General features: G+C 37.5%; 1 protein-coding gene across 3 annotated transcripts in view; it reads left to right on the top strand.

The window, feature by feature from the left end:
* DIAPH2 (diaphanous related formin 2) overlaps nucleotides 1–22,454 on the top strand; it is a 798,971-nt gene that overhangs the window by 590,008 nt on the left and 186,509 nt on the right. For all 3 annotated transcript variants that reach the window (XM_064482987.1, XM_064482986.1, XM_064482985.1), the window contains one exon: nucleotides 21,668–21,803. In XM_064482987.1, the coding sequence (XP_064339057.1) occupies nucleotides 21,668–21,803 (136 nt within the window). The remainder of the gene's footprint in view (nucleotides 1–21,667; nucleotides 21,804–22,454) is intronic.

Below are 22,454 nucleotides of genomic sequence, written 5' to 3'. Positions count from 1 at the left end.
AATTTAAGCCCTAAAATTTATATTTACTTATAAAAATCCTAGCAGCTTATGTCTATATGTATATGACCATCAGCGTTTAGTGTATAGTATTGTCGGTTATGGCTTCAGTTGTGATGAAAAATGGTAATTAGCTCGTTTCATGATGCCTTTTTCAAAGTACCTGGTCTTTGGTGCCATGCTAACCATCACTGACTACTGGAAGTTACCTGTAAATAGAGCAGTGGAATCTTGCTTTCTCTTTTTGTTTTCTATGTAGTATCCTCATCAAACTTTCGTGTGGCAAGGGGCCTTAAACTGGTCATTGGTGAATTGCTAGTTAGGCCCATTCATACTAGTGCTTCAGAAGACTTCTGCTACTTACCTCTGCTGTATATTTTGATTTACAAACCATTATTGACCTCAGCTAGGCTGCCTTTTAGTTAACAAACATATTGTCAGTTTTATAAAGGTTTGTAATTTAATCAGAAATCTTTAACAAAAATACTAGTATGATTTGAAGCCAGAACAAGTATCCTTTTTTTTTTTTTTTTGGTGGGGGGAGGTAATTGGGTTTTATTTTATTTTATTTACTTTTTTTTTTTAAATGGAGGTACTGGGGATTGAACCCAGAACCTCGTGCATGCTAAGCATGCACTCTACCACTGAGTTATGTCCTCCCCCCTCCCCATATATATATATATACACATACATACACACACATATATGTTTTCCTTTTGTTTCTGCTCATTCTTTCCTTGAACCAAATTTCAAAGTCATAGAATACAGTCTCTGAAGTCTGGGTTTTTTGTTTGTTTGTTTGTATTTAAGATCTGAGACACGTTATAATCCAGATGATGAAATGGTTTTCCTATTTTTGCTCATATATCATTTTGATTTCATTTTCTGCAAGTGTTTGCTCTCGAAATAATCAGAATTTCCTGAGATTCCTGATGGAACTTTTAGGCAAGACAGTGTATTGTATTCCTGAAAAGCTGGGGAGCAGACCAGTCATTCATTCAGATCTTGGCATTTTGAATTGGAAGATGTTCAAAGTCTATTATTCTTCAAGATCTTATAAATTCTGTGTCCAAATTAGTGGATTACTCAGTATGATGGTTTGGTTAAAGTCATTTTATTTTTTTCAGATTTCATTAATAGAGCACAAAAGAGCCAAACTTGTTTCTGCTATAAACAGTGTAGTTTGGAATAGTGTATAATTTGTTTTTGCTCAATTGTCTTTGGTCTAGGGGTAAAAGAAACTAAAGTTTCATGTACATTGGAGACAAATGCAACAGTGATTCAGAAGAATAAGACAGATGATCAACTAAAATGTGGATGAAATAATAAATATAACTGTAGTGACCAATTATAATCTCTATGGGAGAATAGGTTGATGTCCCTAACAACCTGGAAACTTTATTTTGAAGATTATTTTTAATGTTATAAGCCATCCTCCTTCATCAGATGATATCTGTAAGAAAGTATTTGCCCAAGTACTTGCTCATTTGTTTAAAATACAAGATTTATAAATAAAAAATCAATTTAAGATTAAGTCTCTTTAATACATCATAATCATCTGGTTTTTCCTTCATACTATATTAGAAGTCTAAAGCATATAATATTTTGACAGAAATACATTTCTATTACATTTGAGTATTATCTAGGCCAAATATGTTAGAGGTAACCTGTTAAGTAACAGGTTTTAATGCATAGGCCAAATTAATTTATAACTATGGCTGTTTGTGTGTGTAGCTATCATTGCTTAAGTGTTTTTGTAAGTGTCTGAAAATAATTGCTGTAACTTTACTTTTAAACAGACTAGCATGTTTTGGTGTTTGCCCTTTTTCATAGTCTGTCAGGATGCTTTTGGCTGCCAAGAATCAGAAAATGTAACTAAATTTGCCTTAGGAATATGGTTTTACTTTCACATATCACAGGAAGTGTAGAGGTAAAACACTGATTAAATCAGTACCTCAGTAATATCGCCTAGGTACCTGGGGTTTTCCAAATATTTTTCTCCTTCCATCCTTGGCTTGTTGGCTCATGGTTGCAAAGTGGCTGCAGTGGTTCCAGGCATCATATACAGATACTGTGATATCTATCAAAGAAGAGGTTGTTGCTTTCCATGAAGTTTTGTTTTGTTTTGTTTTTGCTAAGGAGAAAAACTTTTCCAGAGGCCTCTGGGCAGATTTTTTTTTTCCTTCAAATTCTGTTGTCCAGGATTGGATCACATGACCATCTCTAAACTAATCACCATCAGGAAGAATCTTAGATTAATCATAATTCACCCTTTGGACAGGCCCCTTCCCTGAACATATGACTGTTCAGAGAGTGAGGAGCTAAGCCAATCCAGGCTTCTGCCAGCAAGTAAGCAGGTTCATATTGGATGGATTAAGGCAGGCAACTAACGGTAGCTATAAAATAGACAACACAAAAGTACATTGCTGCTCAGTATTTTTTGAGTTGTCAAAAGTTCTAAATTCACAAAATATAAATGAAGGAGATGTATTTGTGAAATGCGCACTTGTGTTCATTTAAATAGTTTTGGAAAGAATCTTGGGGAATAGAAATTTCAATAGAAAAGATTATCTGTTTATTTCCAAGTTATCCTTCCTTGTTTGTTTTCTGTCTTTAGCTGGATATACTTTATAAGACAGCTCTGCTTTTCCAGCTCACTTGCTTGCTTTTTCTCATCCAGTCATTCATTCGGCAAATATTTAGTGAGTACCCGCTAAATTTGGGAGACACCGTTCTAGCTACTGGCACTGTTTAGTTTACTAAAATCTGCCGTTATGGAGATTGCTATGTAATGGGGAAAGTGAGATAATAAACTATAAACATAATTATTAGGACAATTATATTACGTGTTAGAACATAATAAATCCTATGGAAAGAAAAAGTTGTACCAAATGGAAAAGCCACACAGCCATGGCTGACAGGTTTTAGCATTAGTTATAAAGTTCCTTGTATAATCAATATTTTAAGACTTAGATTTTAGCATTATAACTTCTCCCGTAAGTATAGGAATCACTGAGTTTTCCTGTTTAGAAGACTTCACTAGTGACAATTAGATGCTTTCTAGACAAACCCTATTTCCTAAGTTGTGTATCCTTATGTGGTATAAGAAAAGTAAAGGTAGATTCTGCCCCACTTTGAGAGAAAGTGTCTTGCCAAGGGCTTTATCATTTCAGTGAAATGACTGTAACATTATATTCTGGAATATGGAGGAAATGCAAACAGAGACCTTTACCTAGAAGCAGCCAGGCAGCTCTGACAAAAGACGGGATGTAGAGCAGAGCATGTAATGGAGTAAGAGCATATTTTCAGTGCCAAAACTATGAAAAATTCTGAGGAACTTGCACAGACATTTAGTTCCTCTTGGATTCTCTTCGCCCTGGTCCTTGTTCTCTGCCAGCTGTCAGCTAATTGATCTGATAAACTAATGCACTACTAATGTGTCACTCATTCTGTACTACACGCGTGCCCTTTAAATTCACGACAGTGCCTTAATCTGGCAGAGCAATTCTGCTGTCAAGAACTTCTTGCAGCCTGGCTAGCCGATAGAGGAAATATTTGGGAGAAAGGCAGCCTTTCTTGTACCTCTGAAAGACCATCGTGTATGTGGCTGCTTAATCTTCCTGGGTCTAGGATTTTTTTTCTTCTTCCCATCCAGGACGTTCCACAATTGAACCTGTCTGTTGTGATCTCGTAATCCAGCATTATGATCTGTGTTTTTCAGATTGGCATCCTCTGATCATGGCCTACCCCATGATACAGATCAGGGACCAGCAGTCTATGACCCAGGGGCCACGTTCTGCCTGCCCCCCACTTTTGTAAATAGAGTTGTGCTGGCACCCAGCCAAGCTCCTTTGTTTATGTATTGTCTGTGGCTGCTTTCGCTCTACAGTGGCAATGCCAGTGCTGAGTAGTTGAGACAGGGTCCATTATGACCCAGAAGACTGAAGATATTTACTGTCTGGCCCTTTACAGAAAAGGTTTTCTGATCCTTAATATAGTATGTGTCAACAGGGGTGTGGAGGTGAGATTCTCATAGGGGAATCAGAGAAAACAGATTCAATCTCTTGCATTTTAAATTTTAAATGCAGTCCCTCCTTAAGAGGGGATGGCTTTTAGAGAAGATGGGAATGAGTAGTTTCATTGGAAGAGATGTGGGGTCAACTTGGGTGTTGATTTCCCCTTTCCTTTCCAGGTGACATTCACTTCTTTATGCATTGCCCCCGAGCAGAAGTACCGCCCTCACCTTCCGTACTAGGCAGGACCCCAGGCTTAGTGTGTGACATCCAAGTCTTCTTCAGCCAGTAGTCCTCATCTCTCTCACTTATCCCTGGAGACAGAAGACACTTTTGTGTCTTTTTAGTGCCTGTAGCACTAAATATATAGTACACAATATACGCTTTGTACCCCTGATGTCCCCCCCATTCTACCTTAAAGTATGATATACCTATATCCTAACCCGCAGAACAGCCCTTTGTCATCATGGGGACAGGATTTCTTTTTTTTTAATCGAAGTCTAGTTGATTTACACTGTTGTGTTACTTTCTGGTGTACAGCATAGTGATTCAGTTATACATTTATATATATTCTTTCTCATATTCGTTTTCATTGTAGGTTATTACAAGATATTAAATGTGGTTCCCTGTGCTATACATTTCTTGGTTTTGACTTTCAGTAGAAATATCTCCTTAGTCTATTTCTTTGGATCTCCATCCTTCAATCTTAAATGTGAGCATTACCAAGTGTCCACCCTTTGTCCTACATAATTTTCCCTGAGCAGTTCATATTCTCAGTTGTGATCTTACTCTTCAGCTCTAGACTCAAGTTAATTGTCAGTAGGATGTCTTTAACTAGATTTCCCACAACTATCTCAAACTCAGCATATTCAGAATGGAATTCATTGTATCTTTTCCCAGTTTCCTCTCATATTCTCTGCTTTGGTTAATGATACAACTTGGTATCTTCTCCTCCCTCACCATTCACATCTATTCAATCCCAAGTTCATGCTGATTCTGCCTAATCACGTTCGCTTTTAACTGCCCTAGTTTTGGCATTTGTTGTCTCTCCCCTGCAGTAATCTGTTCAGTCATCCTGACTTCAGTCTTAGTACCCTCCAAACTATCTTTATACCACTGCCAGATATTTCTTTCCAACACCGAGGTCTCCCTGGGACACCCACCTTCTCATGCCCTCCCATAGGTGACAATAAAGTCTAAACCAGCATTTGGAAACCTTTGGCAGTCTAAGCAACCCCAACTACTATTCTTTTTCTCTGCTTGGAATGCAGTCATGTTCACAGTCTTCTTTCTACCTTGAAAGAAAGAAGATCATTTTGATCCTTCAAGACGCTATTCAATGGCTACTTTCTCCATTACATCTTTTCTAATCCCTCCTCATCCACTCCAGGGAGAATTGATTGCTCCCGCCTTGGTATGCTTGCATCACCTTGTTAATGTGGTGCTGTCACAATTGATGCTATGCAGACTTGCCTTCTCCTTATACTATGAGTTCCTCCAGAATGAATATAGCACACTGTCTTTGAATGTTTATCACACAGCAGAGCTGTGTGGCACATAGTCACCAGCAAATATTTATTAATTGGTAACCATTTTGGTAACTGGTAATCACGCTCCTCCTGGACTCGAAATCTAATAAGTGGTCTTTGTAGTAAATGCTTCACCGCCCTCTAGCTGGTCTCTCTCTTCCTCCTCCTCTCGCTGTGCTCTCTCAGCCAGTTTTTCAAAACCGTTTCATTATTTTCATGATTCCTTTGACTCATCATCAACATTGACTCAGTAAATATTTGACTAAAGCACTTAGACTTGTCTACATTCACCCCATCACTTGACGTGGTGAAATCTCAAAGTGAGCTGTATGTGCCACAGGTGCGTGACTCTTAAGTAGAGCTATCCAAAGGCACAGGAAGGACCTCATATTTACTCCAGTTTATTCGTACAATTTAGTATCCAGCCTCTCATTTGTCAGCATTACTTGGTGATTTACTATTCTGGTATGATTGACTATGACCCCGTAAATCTTAATTATTTATCCCTAGCCAGCTACTCCCTGCTTATATCTCTAGGATGGTTTTCTCTTTACGGTGAAAATCATTAGAGAAGGACTATCCTTCAAACATATACCTGATCTTTCTACCTTTTCTAAGTCTTGCCGTCTTCAAAAACCTTTTGAAGGGAATAAAAACTTTCAACTTCTCTCTTTTGGGGAGTTGCTGCACTTTAAAAGAAGAAAAAAATGGTCCTAAGGTTTATAGGATAAAATTTTGTCATGTTAAATTTCTTAAGTAGATCATAGTGTTATATTTTACCTTTATAAGTACTCAAGCATAAACACAACATGCAGAAAGTAACACTGAGATTTCACTGTAGTAGAGGATCTGTGAGTCTAAGAGGCGTTATACAGAAATTCACATTGGAAGAAGTCAAATCTAGAATGTAAGGTTTGTTATTGCAAAGTTTTGTACAGGAAATAAAGTCCAGTGTGTCTGTAAACTCCCTAAATCCCTTAGTAAGTTATTTGTCCAACATGTCAAGCCTAATGGCAAAAATCCCTCTATACCAATAAATAAGGCAACTTGAGCAGAAGATTCATGATGAAGCCGGAAAACTCCTCTATAAATAATGGCATTGTATCCAGGGAGGAAGGAGGTAAAGGAGAGGGCAGTAGATCATTAGCATAGTAAGACAAGGATATTCCCATCAGTAAGTAAGCAGTGACATTTGGCCAAATCTAGGTCATGATCAAAGATATAATCACAAGTGAGATGGGTTTTACATCGTGGAATGTAGCTGCGGTGCTCGTATACAGATGGAATGGCTGGCTTCCCAGAATGCAGCCACCACCATATAACAGTGTCCTTATTATTTCTAGTTTTGAAAAGAGGCTCCTAAAGCCGAATACCCTGGTTCCAACCTCTCTCCTATCCAAACCCAATTTTGAAGTGATGCACACGCTATAATACTGTTTCCAGATATTTTCACAGATCACCTCTTTCTGGCTCTAGCAACCCCAGATTCAAGATGTTGAATAACAAGCTCTTCACGTTATTTTTATGGTTTATAAACGAATGACTCAGACATACATACCTCTAGAGCCAAAATAACCTTAGAATGGAAACTGAGGAATTCCTTACGGGCTTATCTCATCACTCCGGCCCCTGTCATGTCTTCCAGACCCTTTTAGCAGCTAATTTAGCTATTCTCTCCAATCGGTTTTTAGAGAAAGCAGGTTCATAACTTGACTTGGTTCCACTGCTTTGCCATTCTTCCTGTAAAATTCTTTTTTAATTCTCAAGCAGAGTTTCCCTTCTTAGAATTCAAATGCAGGCCCTAGCATTCTGTTCTGGAAAGCGGGACAATATCTGATAAGCTTTGTCCTTTACATACATATCCACTTCGTGTCCATGGGTAGAGTTATATTCCTTACTCCGGTCTTCCCTGAGCTTATTTATCCATCCTTTGTTCAAGGGTTGGCATTTCCCAAACTTCCAGCACTTCCCTTACTCTCCATCAGATGTCTTCTCAGGTCTTTATATATCCCGTAAACCAAAGGGGATCCAGATTTGTGAGATCTTGGTTTGTATAATTCGGGAAGCAGCATTTAAGAAAAAAGGTATACAAATATTTTTCTTTTGTAAATTTTACAGAAACGTGGGCAAGTGAACACGTTGCCCGCACCCCTCCCCTACCCCGTGCAAGTAAGGGGTCCTGATGCTCTTGCTTCATTTCACCTCATGGTGCATCTTCCTCTGCCCTTAGAGTTATTCAGCCCACGGATTGAGCACAGCTCTTTAAGAAAGCCAAACCATCAAACGGGATAAACCCAAAGAAGAATGTTGTTATCACACGAGCTAAGCTAGTATTTATATTAAATTAATCATCATGGTCTTCATTAATTAAAGAATACTAATTACATGACACCTTTATATTAGATGCTCTGTGCGGCTTACACTTAAGAGTATTTATCTGATATAATATCTATACCTGAAGCAAACTAAACCAACACAGCACGTGCCCTTTCAGAGACTGTTCAACTAAGCCAAGATAGAAGCAAATGGGCTCAAAGGAAATACATGGGTATCTGAGTGCATGTTAAATATTCAACAGATATATTAACATTATATGTGAAAAAGGATGAGTGTCTCTTGTAATGATGGTTAAGGAAGCAGTCCTTGTGGTCTCCAATTTAATCTGAGGGAAGAGAGGTTTAGAGATGTGCTCTCTCTCTTCTCCTTAATGAAAAGGACATTTCCCTTACCATCAATGTAGCCGAAGTGTCAGGTTCATGTCAGGACCGCTGTGACCTCTAGGGGCTGTCTTGCCACTCTTCCACGCCTCATCGGCTTTCCTTTTGTTGTTTGTGTTGCCTGGCTTCCACTCATTGTGGAGTGTTATATATGTTTCTCTGCATATGAAAATTACCCTGATTGTTTAGACATCAATAAAGGGAAAGGTGCTACCCCATAATTACCAGAAGGACATCTTGCCATCAGTATCCTGGAAGGTAAGATGACAACACATCAAACAATCACTTTCTACTTAGAAGAGCACAGAGCTCTGACTGGCAATCAAGATGGCTTTGTGTAAAACAAATTGAGCAAAACCATTTTAATTTAATTCTCTGAAAGAATTGGTGCCTTGTTAGTCCAAGAGTCAGAAATCTCTCTTTATTCACTAAGAATTGGATTCCCTCCCATGTGACATTTATTCTCAGTGATGATCGGAAAAAAAAAAAAAAAAAGGATCTAGACTCTAGAGTCTAGAATACTATTTCAACTGACAGTCTAGGAGATTGAGTAAAAGAGGACTGACACTCTAGTGCCTCTTTGCATGACCCTTCAGTGCCAGGAGGGCAAGAGCCTTGTCAATAATGCTTATCGCTGATCCCCCAGGGATGTGACAGTATATGGTACTTACTAAGTGAACGTTTCCTGCTTCTCAGAGAAGGTACATGTCACTAGGTGCAAATAAGGCTCCAGTTGTCTTCCTTGGCCTCTTCCTTTCCCTGTCTTTCCCATCACCCAAAGGACAGAAAAATTACCAATTACCAATGGCAGTATGTCCAGAGGAATTTCTAATACTTCATTAAGATGTATATTTTTATATGTATATATATGAAATTTTCATATATATACACATATATGAAAATTTCCTTGGTGTATATGTTCCCTCAGAAATAGGATCAAGTTCAGTAACGAATTGGTAAAATGTAAAATAATTAAGGGCATCAAGCAGGTGTCCTAGAGACAAGAACATGCACAAATTCACTAGAAAAAGATTTTTGATTCTTAGTGTAAGAGTACTAATCATTAATCAGCAGTATGCATTTTCTGAAGAGAAATCAGAAATATGTAGAGTCAAAGGAATTTTACCCCCATTGTTATCTTGATTGAAAGATAATGACATTTCCCTAAATATTTTGCAAATGCCTGTTTTCAGTTTTCCCTAAGGGCTATGTAGCATGTGCTTGAGATCTTTTCAGGGATACTACATCTTTGCAATTGGAGGATGGATTTGATTTTTGAAAAAAAAACCCAAAGTGATATGAAGCCTAGTTTTATGAATAAGATATATGATTGAACTGGGTAACAAAATCTCTGGTCAAAAAAAGTGTGAATCTGGAATAATGAGACTGATTTTATTTGATTCAGAGGTCAATTCTGAAAGAAAAGTTTCAATGACAGAGTAACGGCCCTCACCAAAATAAGTTTATGGCTTCCCAAGGGGGCCATTTGAAGGGTGGGATTCACGGTTTCAACAGGTATATTGGAACCAATCTTACAAGTTTACAGTTGTACCTTAAAATGTTACAAAACAAATGCTGTGGTATGTTAAAGAGACTTAGAGCATGGAAAACTGGGAATATCCTTACTTTAGATGTCGGTTAACCAGTCTTTTAGGGTATTTTCCCCCAGCTTTGTTCTTTTTCTGTGGGGAGACATACATTTGAGGCTGGAGAAACCTATAATTTAAAAAATAATGTCCAACAAGTAGAGAAGTCCCAGAGGAAAACCTAAACATATTAAATTTATAAAAAGAACTCTCTATGAGAGTTATTATTTTAGAAAATGATATTGAGTGGCTACATTGGTAATCCAAATGAATCTTTTTTTTTTTTTTTTTTTTTTACATTTTATTTTAATGGCGATACTGGGGATTGAACCCAGGACCTCATACATGCTTAGCACGTGCTCTACCACTGAGCTGTACCCTCCCCGACAAATGAATCTCCTAAGGGCCTCTCTGACCCCATCCATTCTCCCAGCATTCACCCTACAAACTAAGACGTTCCCCTACATTGCATTTGAAGGTCAGCTTCACTTTTGTGGAACTCAAGCACTGCAGTGGTTCATGGAGATGCATTGTACCTCCATGAATAATTTTTGTAAGGAAGATACTGACCAGGTTTCTATTTCTCAGCAGCCAGTAGACAAGATCTGGGCTTAAGAAGCTAACAGCATTTGGTTAGACATAAGGAAGTACTTCCTTTTAGAAGTGATTAAGTATCAGCTCCAGTTCTGGGGGTGGTCATGGAAACCTATTCACCAGCACATGAGTAGAGCGCGCACTCCTTGAGGGCCCTTCCTGTTCTGAGTCTGTTTCTACTTGTCAAGGTAATTTGATATTCTTATCCAAATCTCCAAGGTGCTTTTCAGCCCACCCAAATTGGTCTCATCAAAACCTTATTGTAAGATGGTGACAGTAATAAGGCAGTAGACTTAGCTCTCAGAGCTGTAACGTACCATTTGTTTTACCTTCCCGCCGTCCCCCTCCCCAAGATGTTTTCCCATTAAAATATCTTATCAGTCACTTTCGAATTTCATTCTGTTCCTTTAGTTCAAAATAGAATTTTTTTTTTTAAGTTATAGATTAACTTCCTATGGGCGCTCAAAGCGCTTCGTAGATTTTAATCAAGCCGAGGTCCATGGAGGCATGTCGAACTCAATTGTTTTTCTTTCCCAGATGGAAAGAGGGATACTCCAACACCTTTGAAGAAAAATAGGTCTGCAGAAACCTGCAGCATTTGAAAACCTTTTCCATGCTACAGATTGTAGATTAACTTCTAGCTAATCAGAGTTCAGCGTTCTAATGGACTGTGATGGGAGAGAAAATTTTCCCTCCAACTTCACATCACATCTTTGCAGTTCTAAGGCAAATTTTATTTATTTTTTCTATTAATTTTTTTTTTAATGCAGATACTGGGGATTGAACCTAGGACCTTGTGCATGCCAAGCACGTGCTCTACCACTGAGTTATACCCACCCTCCTATAAGACAAATTTTAAAAGAAGGCCTTGGGGATTACAGTCAGCCTTCATTATCGGTGCATGACCGCTTTGTAACCAACTGCAAGTTTAATATCCAAGGAGATTTGCACATAACAGTCTTTTTTTTTTTCTTTATTTCGTTTTTAATAATTTACCTTTGAGATTCTCTTCACGACCAGGCTGGTGTGCAAAGATGTTTGTCTGTCAAACCTCCTGATATGTACAGCATGCGAAAGATGCATTAATTTTTTATTTGTTTCCTAAGGAGGCTGAACAGTAAGCTGGTTGTGCTGAATACCAGAAGGCTACTTTAGTGAACAGGTACTGAAATTCACTTAACTGGCTCCCTCTCCTGCAGCAGATCAGTTTCTTCTATATCTCCCCTCTGCCAAAAGGGAGTCATTTACACAAATAAACTCTGGGAACTTTTCAAGTCTGAGCCTTCCACCCGAACCTGAGACAGTTTTGCCTTAAACCAAAAGATCACTGGAAAAGCTACGTGTTACTGATGTTTATGGATCATGCAAATATCTCATTCAAAACGAAGATCTCCTTTTCCAAATTAGAAAGCATCTTTTCTTTTAACCTTGGAGGTTCTGTGTAAATACTCATCGCTACACAGGTGAATTTCTCTGGAGAGTGTTGAGCTGTCAGTATGACCAATGTCATGGATATTAGGCCTTAGAAACACCAAGCATTGGCATTTTTAAGAAAATAAATGTAGAGGTCAGTGGACCATAAGCCATAGATGATGAGGAAAGAAATCCACCATTTGAAGGTGGATGGTGCTTATTTCAATGCCACTAAGATTTTCTACAATAAAGAAATATGAGATGTGTAGGGAACTACGTGTAGAGCTGTTGTTGGTAATTTAATGTTTGGAGAATTCCCAGACTGAGAACTATTATTATGTAAATCAACTAGCTCCAGCTGCTAATGCTTAGACACACATGAAGCGGATCTAAAGTTCAACTAGTTTTTGACCTTTTATGTTAGGAAGACTACAATAGGGAAGATGGAGCTAGGAAGTTCATCAGGGGGTGATTTTATGTAAGATGGTCAGGGAAGGTCCTCACTGATGAGGGTATGAGGGGGAGACATTTAATCAGAGACTTGGCGGTGCTGAGAGCAGAGAAAAGACAAAGGCTCTCGGAAGTTGGGGATGGAACAAAATGACCCAGGAGAAGTTAGGAGGAGGCCAGGTCACAAAAGGCTTTGTAGGCTGTTGGAAGGGCTTTTTTTTCCTTCAACCCTGAGTAGGAATATGGATTCTCTGGCAGACAGAAAGAAGGAAGAAGGAGGGAGGGGGAAAGAGATGAGGACAGAGCTTTAGGGGAAAGTGAAAATTAAGGGTGGGAGAGGGTAGTGGCATCAAGGAAAGAAAGAGAGAGAAAACAATCTGTTCTATCAGAAGGAAGGAAAGAATGTAGCATCTCAGGAATCTAAGAGGACAGCAAATATCTATTTTGTTTTATTTGGTTATTTAGACGATACATCTTGGATTTATACCATATTTACATAGGTTAATAACACGACTTCAGTCTCCATCTAACTACAGTATCAATACATTTGTTCAGTGTCTGTTACTCTAACTACTCAAGCAAGCTAATCAAGGATTCAATTACCCCAGTGAGAAAGAAAGTTATACCTCTTGGTTACAATCACAGTTGATTGGTTGATGAAGTATTCATGAGATCTTGCATAAGAGGAATTTTATAGGTCACTTGTACCATAATAAGTGGAAATCTCTAGGAAAGAAAAAGTTTAGCAGTATTATAGCATGGCTAGAGCCTTCGGAGGTACTGATTCTCAGAGTATAGTTGCTGCAGCTGAAAATTCTTTGCCCTGAGCATTTGTCATGACTCCTTCAATCCAATATGCCCTTTAAACACAGGGAAACTAGAGAAAAGGAATATCTAAACTTGTTTGATGTTAATTAAAGTGTAAGATTTTTTCCTTTCTCTAATGGGAAGGCTTAATTTGTCCCAGTTACAACTGAAAAAATCTAATGAATCATTGCCATCATCTTATGTAGGTTTTTTTTTCTCCAAGCATCTGGTTGTTCAATTCTTTGTTCAAAATGCTGAAAAACTCATCTCGGTTCACGCTGTGTCTTCCCATTTGTAACTTGGCATGATCATTCTCAAATGGGAGTGAGCAAGATCTTAAAGAGTAGATGAGTCCTGATTTACTATGAACTTTGGTATACTTTAAGATTTTCACCCACTCGTACTAACAAATAGGGACCTTGGCCCAACTTAACACGTCAGTCGTGATGACATATATTGAGATCTGTGTTTCCTAGCAACTCTTATCCCTGGTTACAGGCAAGTGCAGCAAATTGCAGAAATGTCTAACAGCTGGAATAATTCGAGCAAGGAGTGTGTTAGGTATCTAGCTATATGAAGCAGAGCAGAAGGGAAGGAAGAAAATTTGTGGGGGGTGGAGGGTGGGGAGGATGATGAAAAGGCATCATATGTAGAATTGGCTTTTTATTGTCATGCACAGCACGTCTGGGGGACAGGGAAAGGACATTCTCGCTATAACCCTAGTTCACTGGTCTGGACAACTTTCCATCTCTACCAATTTTGCCTCCTGTTATGCCTGGAATTAAATGAGAATCCCACCAACAAGCAAAAACATTATACCATTTGTCTTATCTTCTAGTTGAAATCCTTCAGTAGATGGTTTTCCAGCAGGACTGGCACCCTCCTATGGATAAGATGGGGAGAGTTTAAGAAAGTTTAGCCAGGCCTGGGATAGAGGACTGAGTGTAGACTAATTCTCCTTTAAGCAGACCAAGTGAATGTTAGATTTGGAGAGAAATACTCACAAAAGACATAAAAGCAAACGTCTGTTTTCCAACTCAAGTGGCCTTAGATTATGTGCTTCATTTTCTCAGGGAGATGATAGAACTAACTCTGGATGTTAAAAAACAAACAGTAACCACCCCCCACCACCACCACCAAAATCCACTGCCTCCCACCAGGAAGCTCCATCCCTGTTTATGCCACAGTCTCATAAGTTGTGTTGAACCTTGAGTAAGACACTGTGTAAATTTCATTATTAGTCCACATAGCAAAATAGTCTATGATGTTTTTGTTTCTTAGATTTGTCAAAGAATTTTTCCCCCAAACTTACTTTTTTTCCTATCTCTCTATATTTTTTTTTTCTCCTGGCTCAAGAAGGCAAGTCCTGTCATCTGTTGAAAGTTTTGGGGTCTGAGAGTGTGTGTTTCATATCTTCATATTTTTATCTGATATTGGAAGATTTCCAGATCAGAAAGGATTCTTCCTTCTCCCCACTGCACATGCACATATGTGCACATGCTCCTGGGTTGGGGGAAATGGAACACCAACCCTGAATTGCATGGGACATTGGTATTGCCCAACTGTGGAATTATATCATCATAATAACCACTTCATTCGTTGCCTACTTTTCCAAGTGCCAGGCACTGTGCTTACTGGCTTTATATGCAAATTCTCATTAAATCAGAAACCAACACTGTGAAGGACAGGTATTCTGTAGATCTGGAAAGCAGGCTTAGCACAGATAAGTGGCCCAAGGAGATAAAGCATAATGGTCGCTAGACAGCAAGGATTTAAACTGGATCTCTTAGCTCCTAAAGGCCATCTTCTGCTCACAAGGGTATGCTGCTCTCTACTCAGAATGTACGGGTTATGAGTCTTGATTTCAGAGGAACAAAATAATTAGGCCTCTTTCCAATTATTTTTACTCTGGGTGTAAAATTACGGGTCAGGAATTTTTAGAAGTCTTGTCAACAAGGTGCATTAAAAAAACGAAGCCTTAGAATCCTCAAACCTACCTAGGAAAGATCGAAATTTACAGTATCCATGTCAGCAGTTTTTTTTATTGAAATTTTAAGTGTTTTATGTTATTTTAAAAGAGGTGATTAAAATAAAACAGTTTCAAATTCTGAATTGGTGAGCGTGAAACAGAAAGAAGGTAAAAGGAAAAAAGCTCCAAAAGGACACTTTGAATTAAAGCTGAAAGAGCATCTGGTGCTAGGACAGTGCAAGATTAAAAAATGTGGAGAGAATTTCACCTCTTTTGTTGTGTTTTCATTAAAAAAAAAACCTCGGTGACATGTTTTAGTGTACAAAAGGATTCTCAGTATAATGCATACCAGGTTTCTTTATATTGTTGCCAAATGATTTGACTCAGGATCGTTTGTGAATCCTTCTGACATCCCTGATGAAGGAAGAAACACTAAGCAGCGTGATCACAGTCCGCCTCTGGCACCAGAGTTGCCAGTTTGTTCACCAGGACATTTCCAACACATTCTTTTAAGGTTATGTGACTCTTTTCTAATACAGCTTCTGAAACTGAAAGAAATCACAGTCTTGCCAAGTATTTTCATACAAGTACCCAGGATGACCCAGAACTCAAAAGGGAAAAGAATACATTTCTAATGTTTTTTTTTTTTTTTTATGAGTGCCAAGTGAGAGTGATATGTGTGGATTTTTTAAATTATCTTAGATGCCAATAATATGGTACAGTTAAAAATCATGTTCAGTATGCTTATGAGAGTAGACATTATCAAGATGTCAGATTTCTAGTCATAGGTCACATCCTCAAAACTTCCAAAAAAGAAGGAGGGGGTTGTGCAGAATAAACTGTTGAAACCACATGAGGTCATCTGTGCCTTAATGACCAAGTTCTTACTGTTCAAACTTGTAAATGTTTCTTTTACCCATAATAATCAGTGCCCCCATGTATACTGAACGTTTCTTCTGTACCAGGCCCTGTCGTCAGTGTTTCATAGAAACATTATTTCCCTAGATCTATTTAACAGCCAAGTGATTTGAGTGGTGGTATTTCCATCCTACAGATGTGGAAACTAAAGCTCGAAGAAATGAAATAACTAACTTGTTCAAGGTCACACAGCTTTTAGATGAGAAATGGGAGCTTGGATTTGAAACCGGGTTAATGTGACTCCAAGATGCATTTTTCTTCCTAATTGCTCCACTTCTTCATCCCGCAAAATATACTACAGCTTTCAGTGAGATCACAGTGCATGCAGGGTGCTTCTGTAGTCAGCACTGGGATAAAAAGCCACTGAAGGCAATGGATGTAAGGAATGGTTTTTGGTGGGTGGTGGTTTTTGTTTTCAAATATCACGGGGTTGGAAGATACTGGATTCGTGTAGACCGGACATGAAGGAGGCTGGCATCTGAGCCTGTTGGAATTTTCTAAACCAGTTTTATCTCTTTCTTAAAGCTTAATTGGAATATTTGAGAGGTCTGAGCATTTACATGAGCTTTTTCTTTTTTCTTTCTTTTTTTTTCTTTTTTGCATATGACATTTTTAGTCCATAGGTCTCATTTGTTAATTATGCACAACAGGGGAAATGAGATTTCTAATTTATTCATATTTTTCAGCCAGGCAATAGAGACTTAAAATTAGTGAGAGATTTAAAATTAGGTTGGTGAATATATTTTGCACTAAATCCTAGAGACATTTTTTGTTTTATTTTTCTCCTTTCATGCTTTTTACTGACTCTTGAAAAACAGATATGCCAGTTAAAACTGAGACTTTTTTTCTGTAAACATTTCTTATCTTATATGAGGTTACTACCAAAATACTTTCTCAGTTAGCAGCCTTTTAACAGAACACAGTTCTGTACATTGACAGAATCTAATCAGTTGGCATCCCCAACCCTAAGAAATAATGATTGATGCTTACTTCAGAATCGTGTTGAAGTACACATGAGTCAGCAAATATTTAGTGAGACTCAGCAAATATACAGCGTTGTTAATCACAGTCAATTATTTAAGGGTTTTTTTTTTTTTTAATTCTTAGCTTAAATTTTCTCCTGTTGCTTTTCTTCTTTTAATTATTTGGGTTTTGTTTCATTGGAATTAGGGTGGAAAGAATGTATCCCACCCCGCAAAAGAGTTCTCTCCCCATCAACTGTCACATTTTTAGGAGAGTTAAGCAAAGTCTTGAAATTTCTTATCTTTTGCTCGTGTAAAACTAAAGAATGTTGACATGAAACCATAGTTAAGATTTCCTCTTCTCTCTTTAAATTGATTTCTTAAGTAGAGAGAATTAAAGAGGCACACGTTTCCCATCGCAAATTTCCTAAAGCCAGAGCCGAAGAGTCAAAACACCAAGAGCAATCAGGTCTTCTTTTTAGCATGAGGCCGCTTCATGAAGACGGGAGCAATGATGTAAGAACGAGAACCTTACTCCGCAGGCTGTGTTGCTTGAACAATATTTAACTTTGTAGAGTAGATGCTTTCACTCATTTTAATTAATGCCAAACTCCAGAAATCATTTTCCTCTTCTCTTTTGATCTCTTTAGGATTACACATGCCATTTCAAATTGTGAGATTGTTTTGACATTAAATTTATTCCTGAAACGTTTAAGATGTAAACTGATGGACCTATGATCTGATCTGTTTCATCGTTTACAGATCTACATTCATGGTGTTTTAGTAGTGCTGGTTGCAAGCCTCCCTTTCATATAGAAAGTTAACCTACTCACAGATGCCAGATCTCTCCACTAGTGATTCTGTGATATTAGTTATTGACTTCTTTCCTTCTACCCAAATTGTGTTAGTTTAGATTTTTATATACACATTGTTTTGAGTTTTACTCTATTTCCAAAAATTAAAATGGAATGAAATGTGGAGAATGCTACAGAAATAGTATGATTCAAGTCCATGAACCGCATAAATGCCTATTGGTGATAATATCAACATTTCTGTTCTCAAATTATAGTTTGGATTTGGGCTTTTTTGGGTGTTTTTATAATTATTCTACTGTCTTCATTAGATAAGCTTGGTCTATGAAAGGATGCATATAAAAAAATCAAGAGTCTCTTGGGAATAGAATTGCCAGATTTATCAAGTAAAAATATTGGATGCCCAGTTAAATTTGAATTTCAGATAAATCATGAATAATGTTTTTATTATCAATGTGTCCCAAATATTACATGATATTTAGCATATGTATATCCCAAGTATTTTATAGATAATCAATAATTTTTATTTCCATGTGTCCCAAATATTACATCAAATTTTTTAGTTTAAGTATATGCCAACTATGGTTTGGGATATACTTATACTAAAAAAACTTATTCATGGTTTATGTAAAATTCAGATTTAACTGAGTGTCCTATTTTTTATCCGGCAACTCTACTTAGAAGGAATCATGGTAATCTAAGTAAACATACGAGGTTCTGGTACTTAAGTAGCTGTGTAACCTTGGGCATCTCACTTAATTAACCTACCTGAACCTAAATTTTAGCATCTGTAAAGTAAGAACAAATAATAGTTACTTTGCAGATTTTCTATAAATTTTGAGTCTTTGATAAAGATTTGAAGTTATGTACTTAAAACACCTGGGACATAATAAATTTCCATTAAAGAGTAGCTGTTATAAGAATAAAGAAGAAATACAAATGAAGTTACCAGTTTTTCCCATCTTCATAATAAATGACAGCACTCAACAACTAAATAGTCCAACAGATTGCTAATGGAAGAGTCCACCCGGATGTTGGTAACTGTTTCCCAGATCAGCGATTTGACCCTGTCATAAAATTTACACAAGCATTAATCTCCATTCTGTCTCTGCTTCTCACTTCCTCTTGTGTTACTTACCAGAGATCATACAACTTGTTAGTATCAGAACCTGAATATATGTTGCTTTTTCTTGTTGTCTTTTTTTCCTAAGTTACAATTTTATTTCAATCCCGCCTTTTCCAAACATCTATTTTTAAAATTTTTATTAATTTTTATTGAGATATAATTTATATATCATAAAATTGACCGTTTTGAAGTATGCAAGTCAGTGTTTTTTGTATATTCACAAGGTTGTTCAACCATCACCACTATATAATCCCAGAACATTTTCATCATGCCCAAAAAGACACCCCTTTCTCATGAACAGTTACTCCCCATTCCCCCTGCTTCCTTCCCCTGGCAACCACTAATCTACTTTCTGTCTCTATGGATTTGCCTATTCCACACATTACGTATGATACCATATGTGACCTTTTGTGTCTGACTTCTTTTACTTAGCATCATATTTTAAGGTTCATCCATGTTGCAGCATATATCAGAACTTTATTCTTTTTATGGTTGAATAATATTCCATTGTATGGATACATACCACATTTTGTTTATTGTTTTATCAATTGATGGACATTTGGGTCTTTTCCACTTATTGGCTATTAAGAATAATGCTGCGAATGAACATTCTTGTGCAAGTTTTTGTATGAACATGTGTTTTCTTTTCTCTAGGACATATATCTAGGAGTGGAATTGCTGGATCATATTGTAATTCTGTTTAGCATTTTGATGAACTGCCAGCCAGCTTTCCAAAATGACTCACTCTTTTACATTCACACCAGCAATGCAAAGCATTCCAATTTCTTCACATCTTCACTTATTATGATCGGTTTCATTGCTTTCTTATTATAACCATCCTAGTGTGTATGAAGTGGTACCTCACTGTGGTTTTGATTTGCAGTTCCCTAGTGATTAATAATATCAAACATCTTTTCATGTACTTACTGGCTGTCTATCTTCTTTGCAGAAATAGCTATTCAAATCCTTTGTTTATTTTTAATTGGATTATTTGTCTTTTCAATGTTGAGTTGTGAGAGTTTTTATCTATTCTCATCAGATGTAAGATTTCCAAATATTTTCTCCCATTCTGTGCCTTATCACATCACTTTCTTGACAATGTCCTTTGATGGATCAAAGGTTTTAGTTTTGATGAAGTCTTATTTATCAGTTTTTTCTTTGGCTGCTTGTGCTTTTGGTGTCATATCCACATTGTCTTTTCTTCCTTGAAGAATAAAACATACGCCGAACTGTGAGAGGAGAGACAGAGTTCTGTTCCCAGCTTCGCAATTACATTAATGTGTGACCTTAGGCAAGTCTGTAACCTTGTTCAGAATTTGGTTTCTACATCCTTGAAAAGAAGTTGGATTCAGCAGAGCAGGCACTTTGTAATTTTTGGTGAATAAATTAATCTCTATGCAACCCCCTAGATTAGTGGTTCTCAACCTGGATAACATTTGGCAATCCCTGGAGACATTTTTGGTTGTCATAACCGGGGAGGGATGCTTGTACTGGCATCTAGTGACTAGAGGTCTGGGATGCTGCTAAACATCTTACAGTGCACAGGGTGCTCCCACAGCAAAGAGTAGGCTCGTGCAAAATGACAATAGTGCTGAAGTTGAGAAACCCTGATCTAAAATGATGATTCCATTATTCCAGTTTATTTTAAGTGATAGTCTGAGTTTGTCTGCAGGAGCCAGATCGTCTTGTGCTCTAAGCCTGATGCTAGAGGTACCAGCGTGACAGTGGCAGGAGAAGGGGGAGGCACCAATAATTCTTGCAAGCCAGGAGATTTTTTGAAAGTGCTTTCAGGGCTTTTTAAAACTAGTATATCTTTTAACAGGAAGAAAAAATATATTGAATATATTCTTATTATTGAGTCCTTGTCTTTAGGATTTCTGGAACAAAATAGTTTCTATGAAATAGTTGGTACCTGCTATGAAGTATGTCTAATAAATCATAATAGGAAAAAAACCCAGAACAGCTTGATGGAAGGAACTTGCAGTTGGTATGTCTCTGTATTAATGATTTCTCTGAAGTCAAAAATACTGCTAGTTCAGCTGATCAGTTTACTTCAACTTTCTCCCATACTGTCTACTGGAATGGCCTCATTTCCTTGAGTTGCACGGGTAATCTAGCCAAAATAAAACAGACAGTAGCTTGAAATATGTTTCAGCATTTCTAAAGATCTGGGCATATAAAAAGCGATGAAACTTGCAAGTGTTTCTTTCCTACAGTAACATGGCTGATTGTCTCATGCCATTAGATGTAATCGTGACCGCCGCCACCACAGCCACCACCTCCACCACCATCGTCATAGACTAAGTGTTCTAAGCACTTTATAAGTGCATCTCATTTTTCTTCACAAAAATCTTATCAGATAGTTTTCAAAAAACATTTTTCAGACGAGGGGAAAATGTAACATAAAGTGGTAAAATACTTTCTAAGCTATATTTCCATATTAAACCATTTCTTGTGGATTAAAACTATTTCCTATTTCAACAACAGAGAAAGTATGTTTATTGTGAAATCTGCAAACAGTCATGTTTCTAATTTTCTGGCACCCTACGTAATGGCAATTAAAGCCTGAGCTATATATAATTTTTTTCAAGAAGAAGTATCTTAGATTTATTAGTTTCTCTCAAAAATTAGGATTATGCACACACCTTGCAGCTGCTGTCATACTTCTCCACCTCTGAGCACATGCACGTGGGTATATATAAATTTTAAAATTGCACAACTCCAATATGTACATAATGGAAGAATTAATTGTTTCACTTTGTTTACATGTACAGGAAGCAGTGAAAGAAAACAACAAGAGAAAAGAAATGGAAGAAAAGACTAGGAGGGCAAAACTTGCAAAAGAGAAAGCAGAACAAGAAAAGTTGGAACGCCAGAAGAAGAAGAAACAACTCATCGATATAAACAAAGGTATGAAGTACTTCCATTTTTCAAAATAATTGTACTTCATTAATTTTGAATTACAAAGTGAATAATTATGTTTTATGCTAAGGTCTTACCCTGAAAGCTATGGGAAACCTGTGAGCATTTATAAATGGGAAAGTGATACGCTTTGATAGGTTTCTTAGAAAGGTCATTTTGACAGAAGCATAGAGGATGGATTGAAAAGGGAAGGGCCTGAAACAACAGAGGTTATGAAGTTAGTATCACAATCCTGACAAGAGATGATGGTGGCCTGAACTAATGCAGTGGTAGTGAGGTTACAGAAGTCACCAGGCAGAGGTATACTGGAATTCTACAGGTTGTGGATATATAGAGACAGATTTATTTTAAGGAATTGGCTTTTGTGATTATAGAAGCTGGCAAGTTTAAAATCTGCAAGGTAGGATGGCAGGCTGGAGGCCCAGGGAAGAGCCAGTGTTGCAGTTCAAGGTCAAAGGCAGTCTGCTGGTAGAATTCTCTCTTGCTCAGGGGAGATCAGATTTCTTTAGGCTTTCAGCTGATTAGATGAAGCCCACCTCCATTATGGAGAGTGATCTGCTTTACTCAAAATCCACTGATTTAAATGTTAAATGTTCATCTCATTCAAAATCACCCCCAGAGAAACATCCAGAGTAAGGT

The sequence above is a fragment of the Camelus dromedarius genome, chromosome X (assembly GCF_036321535.1).
Source record: "Camelus dromedarius isolate mCamDro1 chromosome X, mCamDro1.pat, whole genome shotgun sequence".
Classification (NCBI taxonomy): Eukaryota; Metazoa; Chordata; class Mammalia; order Artiodactyla; family Camelidae; genus Camelus; species Camelus dromedarius.
Note: the sequence above shows the minus strand (reverse complement) of the source record. Positions and strands in the feature narration are given on the sequence as shown.